This window comes from Halichoerus grypus, chromosome 6 (assembly GCF_964656455.1).
Source record: "Halichoerus grypus chromosome 6, mHalGry1.hap1.1, whole genome shotgun sequence".
In the NCBI taxonomy this organism is placed as follows: domain Eukaryota; kingdom Metazoa; phylum Chordata; class Mammalia; order Carnivora; family Phocidae; genus Halichoerus; species Halichoerus grypus.
In genome coordinates this window covers 14,595,564-14,607,650 of record NC_135717.1, presented here as the reverse complement: position 1 = coordinate 14,607,650, position 12,087 = coordinate 14,595,564, and the positions used below count along the sequence as shown (strand labels likewise).

Genomic DNA, 12,087 nt, shown 5'->3' with positions numbered 1-12,087 from the left:
TGATACTTAAATAAATCCAGGGGTGAAAAAAATCTCTTTGCACTCCAAAATGCTTGAAAGACACTACGGTTATTATTAGTTCTGTCATTTTTCTGGTTTGACAGCTCACAGTATGTGATAATGTAATGACCATAGGCTCTTGAACACCCATGAATTTGAATCTTGGCTCTTCCACTTGCAGAGGATAGGACCTTTGGCATATTTGTTACTACTTAGCTGTTTTGGACTTTTGCCCTAGTTTTAAAGAGGAGAATCCAACCACATGAGTTTTGTTACACAAGTGGGTTGGTACATGAGTGGGTTATACAAGCTAGAGAACCAAACATGGTGCCCAGTGCACAGTAGGATGCTTCATAAATGTTGCTCACCACCACTGTCGTGCAGGTCTTCCCCTTTCCTCCCCCCATGTTTGTTGGTTTGGGTTGTTGATAAGATACTCTTCCCTTGCTTTGAGAGATTGGTCATTACTATTTTACATTTTGTTGTTTAGTTTTATAAAAATTCTACATAGACAATTTAAAAAGCCAAAGTTTATTACAAAAATCAGCAGTCCCTTGTGTTTTCCTCAAACATAGCTTCTTTTCCTCCTCTCAAGCAACAACCACTTTCAACTTTGGGGTGATTATTTTGGTATTTGTCTTTATATCTCTAAATAACATACTTAATATTGCTGCTCTTCATTGTTTTTTTTCATTGTCTCTTTATACTATGGAAGATGAGATGAGGCTCTCCCCTACCTTTGCTCATCACACCCTTTCCTGTTCTCCCACCTTTGCAATGTATGCATAGCGTAGTTTTATGCATTATATGACCAAATGAACACTGTTCACTGTTAAGCAGTGCAGTCTGCTATGATTGCTGTTTGTTTCCAGCATACCTTTTGGTTTCCTTGGAGTTAATATTTATCTTATTTTTTCTTTGTCTAGATTCCTATATTCTTTAGCTAAACGAACTCTCAAATTCTCTGCCACCTATATCTCCTCTCAGACTTTCAGATGTGTTGGGTTCTCTATCATGTTCATCTATTTATTTAAAAAAAATTTTTTAACTATTTTAATTCAATTAATTAACATATAATATATTATTGGTTTCAGAGGTACAGGTCTGTGATTCATCAGTCTTATATAATACCCAGTGCTCATTACATCACATGCCCTCCTTAATGCCCACCACCCAGTTACCCCATCCCTCCACCCCCCTCCCCTCCAACAATCCTCAGTTTGTTTCCTATGATTGAGTTTCTTATTGTTTGTCTCCTCTCTGGTTTCATCTTGTTTTATTTTTTCCTCTCTTCCCCAATGATCCTCTGTTTTGTTTCTTAAATTCCACACCATTGAGATAATATGATAATTGTCTTTCTCTGATTGACTTATTTCACTTAGCATAATACCCTCTAGTTCTATCCATGTCATTGCAAATGGCAAGATTTCATTTTTTTTGATGGCTGTATAATATTCCCTTGTATATATATACCACATCTTCTTTATCCATTCATCTGTCGATGGACATCTGGGCTCTTTTCCATAGTTTGGCTATTGTGGAAATTGCTGCTATAAACATTGGGGTGCAGGTGCCCCTTTGGATCCCTACATTTGTATCTTTGGGGCAAATACCCAGTAGTACAATTGCTGGGTCATTCGGTAGCTCTATTTTCAACTTTTTGAGGAATCTCCACACTGTTTTCCAGAGTGGCTGCACCAATTTGCATTCCCACCAGGAGTGTAGGAGGGTTCCCCTTTCTCTGCATCCTTGCCAACATCTGTCGTTTCCTGACTTGTTAATTTTAGTCATTCTGACTGGTGTGAGGTGGTATTGCATTGTGGTTTTGATTTGTATTTCCCTGATGCTGAGTGATGTCATGTTCATCTTTTTTTTTTTTTAAGATTTTATTTATTTATTTGACAGAGAGAGACATAGCAAGAGAGGGATCACAAGCTGGGGGAGTGGGAGAGGGAGAAGCAGGCCCCCCGCTGAGCAGGGAGCCCGATGCGGGGCTTGATCCCAGGACCCCGGGATCATGACCTGAGCCGAAGGCAGACGCTTAACGACTGAGCCACCCAGGCGCCCCCATTTTCATCTTTTTAAAGGAATCTCCCCAGAGGCACTTTCTGACCCACCTGCTTTGGACACACAACTGTCATACTGGGACTTCCTTGAGCTCTCTCTTGTGTGGGATGTCTTGTTTTGGGGATCCCTGAATCATTCAGATGAAACATCCTCCAGTAGAGTCCTGAGAAGGGTTATGTGGGAGGTCCAATTTATTGAGAACTTAAATGTCTAAAAATGTTTTTATTCTCCCTACACACTTGATTGGTAGTTTTGCTGGGTATGGAATTCTAAGCTGCATACTCGCCCCTGTGCAGTCGGAGCCAGTGTCTGAGCTCTCACTGTGGTGGTTGAGGACTCTGAAGGCATTCTGATCCTTAATCCTTTGTGTAGGACCGTTTTTCCCTTGTTAGGATTTCCTTTTGTCTCCACTGTTTGAAATTTCACTGAGATGTGCCTCAGGCAGTGTGTCTATTCTTATCCTTTGTGCACCCCTTTAATCTGGAAACTCATGCCCCTCACTTCATAAATTTTTTTTCCAGAATTATTTCACTGAGGATTTCCTCCTTCCTATTTTTTCTCCTTTCTTTCAAAAACTGGTGTTATTTTAAAATTGGGTCTCTTGGGCTAGTCCTTTAGTTTTTTATTTATTTTTTTAGTACCTTCTCTCCTGTTTAGGAAATTCTCTTAAAATTTTTTTCTTAACTTTCCTGTGAATCTTTCATCTTTGCTCCTGTAGTTTTAAAGTCTAAGGTTCTTTTCATTCCTTGAGTGTTTCTTTTTATAGGGTAACTTTTTTTATGGATACAGTATTGTCTCATTTCTCTGAGGATAGTTGTTTTAGTTTAGTTGTTTGGGGTTTCATTTTGTTTGCTGTTTGCTTGCCTACGCTCTGTTTACTCTGTTACTCTTTTCCTTTGGTTTACTTTTAGTTCTCTTGTTAGAAGTTTTCTTCACATGTTCACTAGTTGTCTGCTCATATTTAAGTGGGAAACTAAAAAACGTATTGAAGTCCTAAGTCTGTGGACTGGGCTTGACTTTATCTTAGAGAAATCTAGCTGAGTCATTTCCCTAGGAAAACCCAAATAGTACTTTTCAGTCAGTCCTCTTGGGCTGGCCGGAAGGGTCTCCTGCTTTCCCCAGGCTGCATGACCATCAGAGGTAGGGAAGCGGGCAGGGGATTAGGGCTGTTCTGAACTCTCATTTCTGTTTTCAGCTCTACCTGCTACCCCCTAGTCCATGGATTTTCTCTCCTACTGTCTTATGAGAATAAATCTGTCTTCTGCTGGGGAGGGTGGTGGGTAGGTTGGGCAGCTGCTCAGCTGTGTGTATATGCAGGGTGTGGAGGAACTTGGGATTCTAACAGTTTCTTACACAGAATATAAATCTATCTTTGGGGCTTTTTTGGGGGTGCAGGGAGTTGGTGCTTCTTCTGTCCCTACTTCTAGAGGTGTCTGGTACCACCAGTTTCCAGGCCTTTGGGGAATTCTGAGGTATAAATCAGGTCGAATCATGGATTTTTCTACTTGCTAGCTTCAGATGCAGTTCTCTTGGGTCTGCTGAGCCAGTTATTGCTGAAAGTTTGATACTCTTTTCTCCTCTTCTGATCTCTTTGCTTTTACAGGTTTATATATCTTTTAGATATACCTTTAGTGTCACTCGAGTGGGATTTCAGGAAGTGAAGTACATGCATGTGTTTAATCTGTCATCTTTAACAGAATCTTTTTAAACATTAAAATAATAAAGAATCTATTTGTCATTATTCTGTTCAATGAAATTTTCCCTCTGTGAAAGAGAGAAAATAATGAGAACACAACCCTTGGTACTGCTGTTTGTTCTGGACGATGGGAGCCCATGGCACTGGCCCATCTGCCCCACAAGGCCACAGATCCTTAGCAGCCTGGCTTTCTCAGCTAGGGCCATACTTTATTGCACTTGCGGTGTGTTTTTGAGATCATCTGTGACCTTTTGAGTTTATTTATAATTCTGCATAGATTTGCCTCTTCCCTTACTGTTGGATTTGAGGAATTCTTGAAGCAGGGTGACCTCCTGTCTCAGCATACTTAACCTCAAATTTTATGATTTGGGGTTTTATTCTTCTGTTTATACATCTCCGTCTTTCAGCCATGTTTTTCTGCCAGTCATACCAGATTTTGCCCTTTTAGCTTCTGCCTATTGCCTGAAACAACTTGACTTTTTCTGAGTTATTATTTAGTATTATTCTCAGATTGTCTTGAGAGGGGGCATAAATGGATTCATTTTTGCCTTAGGAGTCTGATGGCTTAGTGTTAACAAATTTAAGAGTTAACTGCTGTTCTAGACTGAATATTAATGTCCCTTCAGAATTCACATGTTGATGACCTAAGCCCCCCAGGGGGTATGTATTTAAGACAAGGCCTCTAAGGAGATAATTAAGGTTAAATGAAGGTCATAGGGCGCCTGGGTGGCTCAGTTGGTTAAGCGACTGCCTTCGGCTCAGGTCATGATCCTGGAGACCCGGGATCGAGTCCCGCATCGGGCTCCCTGCTCGGCAGGGAGTCTGCTTCTCCCTCTGACCCTCCCCCCTCTCATGCTCTCTTTCTCAAATAAATAAATAAAATCTTTAAAAAAAAAAAAAAATAAATGAAGGTCATAAAGGTGGGGCCCTGATCTGATGGGATTGGTGTCCTCATAAGAAGAGACTCCCCCCCCCAACCCCCCACCCCCCACTGTGAAGCCACAGAGAATGTGGCCATCTACCGGAAGCTTCATCTTCAACTTCTAGCCTCCAGAACTGTAGGAAAACTAATATCTGCTGTTTAAGCCACCCAGTCTGTGGTATTTTGTTATGGTAGATACCAAAAAGCTAATATACCTGCTCTTCTTAGAGTTTAGCAATCAGAGTTGTCAGTTGTCAGATGTTAGCTTATAGTTGTCATATTTGTGCAACTGACTTCCTCCATTTTAAGCCACAGTTAGAATTCTGTAGTCGGAGGAAACCAGATCTTAATTGCATTAGGGGTTAGGGAACCTACCAGCCTATAGCAAGTGACTTTTTTTTTTTTTTAATGAAATCATTGCCATAGTTCTGTGAAAGTTGTGTTTCCAGAGCCTGTGTGTGTGTGTGTGTACACTAGATTGAGATACAAAATACACTTCTTATCGTAAGTTGTGGTGAAAAAGATTTTAAGTCTGTTGCTCTAGTTTAAGCTAATCTTTTAGTCCCTGTTAGAATACCCATGGCAAGTGATGATTGGTGGAGTTTGAGGGAAAAGGTAGACCAGGACTGTGGACCCTGTGGGGTCAGACTTTGGAATCCAAAAAGGGACCTAGAGATCTAAAGTCCAAAGGGAGAGGCATAGGGAAGAGGAGAATTCGGTTATCTGTTTCACCCAGCAAGCGAAGCAGAGAGCCCCTAGGAGGACTTTTCTCGTAGCGCCAAGCTCCGGGAGGGGGTGGGAGCGATTTATCACATCTTCCTCTGCACTCTGGGAGTGCCTTATGCATAACCTCACTCACTGCACACGCCACGTTATATTATAATTATTTTTAAAATATCTGTGACTGGGCCAAGTCCATAGTTAGCACTCCATAACTGTTAGAGGAGGGAGGAATAAAAGGTAGCCATCGTTATTGGCCTCATGTTACTGTCATCCATGGTAACGACACGTTTACTCCTCCACCAGCTGGAGTGTTACCCGATTCCAGTAAGGTGTGAGTAGTGCGCCCCTCCGTGAGTCCGCTCTGAAAACAGCACAGTCTCGTTTACAGAGCCAATAGCAGCGGAATCACATTCTCCCTCTCAAGATGTCAGTAGAACAGGTGGAAATTTCCTTCATCGTGTGGTCTTCTAGCTTTGTTAAGAGGTAAGGAGAAGGAGGCCAGGCCCTTGTATGTCCTAAGCGCCGGCATAAATGGTAAGTCAGATATATTCACAAAGCCAGCAATATTGATGTCGGGTAGACTGGGCTGGGGAGGTCACTCCAGAAGCAATTCTCCTATGTCATGGGCCAGGTTCAGGGGAGTGAGGTCCTGTGGCAGGTGAACTCTCATTGCCTCAAGGGATTCAGGAAGACTTCCCAGAGCGAAGGGTGTTTATGAGGGGACCTGAGGCATGAGTAGGTGTTAGAGGGAGTAGGATAGGAATCACGTGAGAGGGCAGTTAGCTCATGAAGAGCCTCCAGATGGAGGTTTGATATTTGCACTGCAGATTCTCAGGAATGGGGCTCTACTCTGTTGTAGAGTAGATTCTGTAGCTCAGAATCTCAGTCTGCAGAAGGTGGAAGCAGCCAAACCTGGCATCAGAAGACCCATCAGCAGGATGATGGTCGCTGAGTCCCAGAAATGAGGGCCTGTGTTAGGATCGTTTCGGGACGATAGAAATGCTGCTAACGAGGAATGCATGGGGACGTTTTTTGGATGTGAGGGGCCAGGGAGGGGTGGGGGCACCTTTGACTCTGGAGTTCTGAGGCTCAGTACCCAGGGATGACTGACTGTTTTCGTGGTAGTAGAGAACATTTGAGAGCAGTCTGTCTTGGGAGGGAAAATGATGGGGAGATGTGGATTTTGTATCTTAGGTTAGAGTTTTCATAGAGGCCCTTGGGGTACCATTTCAAAGAATGGTCTTATTAGAAGATAATTTCTCATGATTCATAGATAGACTAAACTTTTCCATTTATTTGGTACTTTTTTCACACTAGAAACCTCTTAGCTGTTGGGTAAAAAATCAGATGTCATTGAAATTCAGCATATTTTAATATTCTGAATCCAAGAAGCTATACATTTTCAATATTTTTCTCAGCTAGAACATGAAATTGTTATTTCACTTGGTTCATAATCAGGGTTTTTTAGAAGACAGCAGCTTAACGGAATGATTTTTCTGTTAATAAATCAGGTATCTACATATTATATATTTACACAAATAAGTTCCAAATAGATGCTTTGAGTCAAAAGCCTTCACAGTTCAATTAGTAATCCCTTCAGAGCTTCATCAACTTATTTTCTGGTTTCTTCATTCCTGGTCATTATTCTACAATGACTTTTGAGAAACAGTTTTGTTAAAAGAGTACAAATTGGATTATTCCCCTTTAGTGAACTGAAATTCTTAACAAGGCTTTCCACTAATGAGGTATTGTATCCATGTTAGGTTAAACAGGCTAGTTTGAGCCATTTAGTTAGCATTTCAGAATTAGAAGTCATTGATTAAAGCTTCACTAATAACTCAAGCACAGTTTAATAATAAAACGGATCCCACTCGGTGCTGCTAACACAACCAGGAAAACTCGTACCAAATAAAAAGTGGCAACAACAGGAATTAGAATTAGCTCGTCCATTAACACATGATAATGCCAAAAAAATTTAATTAACCTTCTTTCAGTGATACTGCTAAAGATAAACTTGACTTGCAATTCCAGGATGAGTTCTTTATTCAGCACTTGGCTCTTCCTCATCCAGCGTAGCAGCAATCCTAGCAGTCCCGGGGGAAAAGAAACTCCCCTCTGACTGTTGTTCATTCGGCTTTGATATGGAACCGTATCTGGAGCATGAAAGAATTTTCTTTAACTTGATAGGGAGAAAAGAAATCAGGCTTATCTTTGAATTTTTAAAATATTTGTTTTCCTTTTTTTTTAATGGATGTTTTTACTTCTGACCTGACTATACTTTTTCTTTCCAGTTTAAGATTGATAGCGAGTGGTGGACATGGATCGATTATAACCGCTTCCAGGAGCTCATGCAGGAATATGAAGACAGTGGCGGATCAGCAACTTTCAGCGCAAAGGATTATGTGGTGAAAACTCCTCACTGGGCATTATTTGGTGCCCGTGAAAGAGGCTTTGATCCCAAGGACACAAGATATCAGAGAAAGAACAAATCAAAGGATATTTCCGGATGTTGAGATTATCTGACCATAGGGTACTGAAGGACAAGAACTGATGGCCCCTGAAGGTTCTCACCCCCCGCTGTGATTTTTCCAAGGACACATTACACGAGTTCTATTTCATGTAGAGGGGACGCAAGTCACGTCCCAGGGTTGCTTTCCAGAGCTTAGGCCCTCTCCTGATTTGACTTCTTAGAGGACCACCGTTCCAGGGGAAGGACATGGTCCTTAGAATGGAACCGAGGGCTTTGAATTATAACTTGTGAAACTCGCTAGAATGTTGTTCCTGGGGGTGTTGTGAGGAATGAACTGGGTTCTTGGCCTTTGTGGATTGTTCCTCCCCAAGGTAAGTGTATCTACTCCCTCCAGGACCTCCATCCCTTCTTTATATCTTAAGATAACACCTCCTGGGACTCATTCAAGTTGCCGTAATTCTTGATTATTTTTAAATACTGCATAGATTACATTAAATTTTTGCTTCGTACCAGCCCTTTATGAATTGAATTGGATCTAGATCTCATTCCATTCTCCTACAAATCGCCATGGAAGGCCTGGGGGGCGGTGTTCGCGTCGGAGCCCTCTTCTGTAGGAGGAATGCCCTGGGATGCCAAGGAGTAATTAGTCTCACAGACAGACTTCGAGCCCCTGTACACCTTCCCCACAGAGCAGGTCCCCATCTTCTTTTCCCTCTTGTAGCCTGAGCTACTTTACACAATCTGTTTTTAGGGCTCAAGTTTTTTCTCATTGAAAACATCATTAAATACTTAATAGTTTTTAAAAATATCATAGTTATTTTTTAAAAAATTCCTTTATCCTAAAAATTTAATTAATAAAATCTTTTGTATAGACTAGAATTTTCTCTTGAGTGTTTATTTTAAAGATGCTTCTAGTCCCGTGGTTCAAAACCCTATCAGAATCGACCTCTTCTTTATATATCAGCTATTTTGTAAACCTCTCTTTTCTGCTGAAGTGAAATTCCTAGATAATATAGCCTGCCTACTCACTCAGTTGAAAACTAGGCTCTGTAGTTATATCTAAGTGACATGGGATGGGATGGCAAAGCATCATTGAAATCCTTTGTTCTTCTTGAACCCACCTCATCTTCAGGCTTATGTTTGGTCTCCTCCTGTTCTGGTGACTGAGACAGACAAGAGACAGGAGTGGTGCAGGCCAGTGAGGCATGATCTCATTGAAACCCAGATGGGTTAGTGTTCATTGAACAGAAATGCAAAAACACCCTAAAGTGGGATGAAGTGTTAAAAAGGAAGTGCTCGTGCTGAGGGGGGGCCGGAGACAGAACATGCAGGGCTTTGGACCATCCTCAACCTCTTTTTCAACCACAGTAAGGACTTCTGTGAACCCACTTGCCCTCTAAAACAAAGGAAATATAGGCAAAGTGACTAAAATCAGTGAATTCTAGAATTTTGACATTTAACCAAATCTTCACAATGAATTGAAAATCATCTGTTAAGAGACAAATCAATAAAATTAACTGTTGACTTCTCATCAGAAACCATGGAGGCCAGGAGACAATGGGGTGGCGTCTTCAGAGGGCGGAAAGAAAAGGCTTTCAACCAACAATCCTTTGTCTCAATCCTCCTTCAAAAATAAAGGAGAAATGAAGACATCTCCAGGTAAAAAAAAGTGAGAGAATTCACATGCAAACCTGCCCCACAAGGAGTACTGAAGGGAGTCCTTCAGGCTCTGATGAAAAGTACCCTAAGCACTAACTCAGAGCCACATGAAGAAGTAAAGAGCACTGGTAAAAGTAACTACATAGGTTTTATGAAAGACCGTATAATGTATTTTGGTAACTCCTATTGTAAAGCAGTAATTATGGCACTTTGTTGATGGACTTACAATGTGTAAAGATGTAATTTGTAGGACAGTAATAGCACAAAGGGGTATGGAGGGAATGTAGGCATATACATTTTACATGGGTGAATTTTTTGATATATGAAATATATCTCGATAAAGCTGTAAAAAAAAAAAAAAGCAAAGCGCAAACACTGAATGTTTATTAAAACCAATATAGCATAAGAGAAGCATCATAAATCAATGGGAATTTGGAAGAAAAAATAATTTAGTTCTGTTCTTTACACTAAATACTAGGAAGAGTCAAATGAAAAAAAAAGCTCCAAAGAAACCTTAGGTGAAAAAGGCCTTTCTTGACCAGGGTTCCCAAACTTTCTCATGCAGGAGAGTCACCTGGAGGACTTGTTAAAACACAGGTTCTGGGTCCCACCCCACAGTTTCTGGTACTGTAGGTGTGCAGTGGAGAGCAGTATGTTTTCTGACACATTCGTGGTTATACAAACGCTAAGAGAGAGCACACACTTTGAGAACAACTTGTAGTTATAAAACAATGTGAGAACTCATACAGTTTTGAAAGGTCAAAAACTTTACAGAATATGTTCAAGTATCTAATAATATCAAACATCACATAAACTAAAGAGACAAAATGGGAAAAATAGTTTGCATGAAATAGGATTGACTCTAAAATCTCATTGTTTGATTTTAAAAATGCTAATAAGACTTGCCTGGTTAAATAAGCAAGGGCTAGAGAACGTAAAGTTTCATTGATGAGGAAATAGAGCTAGCTGCAAAATATGAACAGCTGTTCACTTTCAGCAAAGAAATGCTAATTTTTTTATCAAATTAGCAAAATGTCTATATCATATTAAGGTAGAATACAGTTACTGCAAAGGAGTTTGGCAGTATATCCCAAGAGCCTTCATTTTCGAAAAACTGATTTAATGAGAAAAAGAGTTTTATGCTTTAAAGTATTTATTATAGCATTTTATAATAGCAAAACTCAGGAAACCTAAATGTAAAATATGCTAGGCATTTAATATTTCTTGAAAGAATGGCGAAGTTGTATTACACCATATTGTGTAGGTAATTCATCCTTTCAACAAATGTTTATTAAACACTGATTGTGTTCTAATGGCCGAGGATTCGTTGGTAAGTTAAGGAAAAAGAGGGGAACATAATTCTTGCCATTATGATGCTGACATTCACCAAAGACAAAGATTCACACAATAAATGTTAGTCATCAAACACACTGTGGTAAGTGCTACGGAGAGGGACGGTCTCGATGTGAGTGTGTCAGTGGAGAGATTTCCTAGTCAGGGGAGATGTGCCCTGAGTGTGCTGGAACCTACAGGAGTCTGGACTCCAGAGGTGGGCTCAGGGAAGAGCACTACAGGTAGAGGACTGAACATGATCAAAGGCTTTGGGTCGCAGAGGGTCACGGCACATCTGAGTAGCTATAGGAAGGCCACAGTACCTGGAGGGTGCTGCCGAAGGGGTGGGAAAGGGCCAGGACACTCAGGGAAACATAATGGGTGATGACTCAGGGAGATGTAGGCCAGGCCAGGCCCTAAGAGCAATTATGCAAAGGAACACCATGATTAAATTTGCATTTTAATAAGCACTCTAGCTGTGGGATTGCAAAATGGCTTGGAAAGACCTACAGGGAGATGAGTTGGTAGGTGATCCCTGGGTGGTGGCATTTGGGCAGTGCGCACCCCTCCATGCTGACCCTGGTGGTGGGGATGGAGAGCAGTGGATAGATCGGAAAAAGACCTTGGAGGGTAACACGGATTTGACCACAAATTGGTTAGTTTGAGGTGAGGGGGTAGGGAGGAGGGAAGAAATGTCCAGGATAACTCCTGATTTTCTGGTGTGTGGACAGGATGAACGATGGTGTCATTCTCCAGGCTGCTTAATCCTGGCAGAGGGCTGAGGGGACATCCTGGGTCATTTGTGGACACGTGGGCTTGACTAATGTTAAAAAGAAAATCACAAGCCCAAAATGGCCTTACCTGGACTAGGCCAAGTCACCAAACCAGGGCTTAATCCTCAACCTAATTGCAGTTTCAACCAACCCCAGAAATGTGAAGTGTTCTCCTCTCCACTGGGAACTTTCTGGTCGGCACCAATGAGGCCCTCCGTCACAGGGCCTTCTCCACCCCCCAAAGGAAGATGAGGTAACCTGCATATAATAAGCTTCCCTGCACTTCCCCCTGAGGGAAGGTGATCTTGCCTGAAACAATCCTTTCTTTTCTTTTGCTTCTGACTTTCTTGCCCCACCCTCCTTCCTGTAAAAACCTTCCATTTTGTACAACTCCGAGGAGCTCCGTCTGTTTGCTAGATGGGATGCTGCCCAATTCATGGAGCTT

At 41.4% G+C, this 12,087-nt stretch overlaps 1 protein-coding gene across 3 annotated transcripts in view; it reads left to right on the top strand.

The window, feature by feature from the left end:
• LOC118520033 (S-adenosyl-L-methionine-dependent tRNA 4-demethylwyosine synthase TYW1) overlaps positions 1 to 8,407 on the top strand; it is a 200,405-nt gene extending 191,998 nt beyond the window's left edge. For all 3 annotated transcript variants that reach the window (XM_078074515.1, XM_078074516.1, XM_078074514.1), the window contains one exon: positions 7,700 to 8,407. In XM_078074515.1, coding sequence (XP_077930641.1) covers positions 7,700 to 7,921 — 222 coding nt within the window. In that variant the 3' untranslated portion in view covers positions 7,922 to 8,407. The remainder of the gene's footprint in view (positions 1 to 7,699) is intronic.
• The last annotated feature ends 3,680 nt before the right edge of the window (positions 8,408 to 12,087 follow it).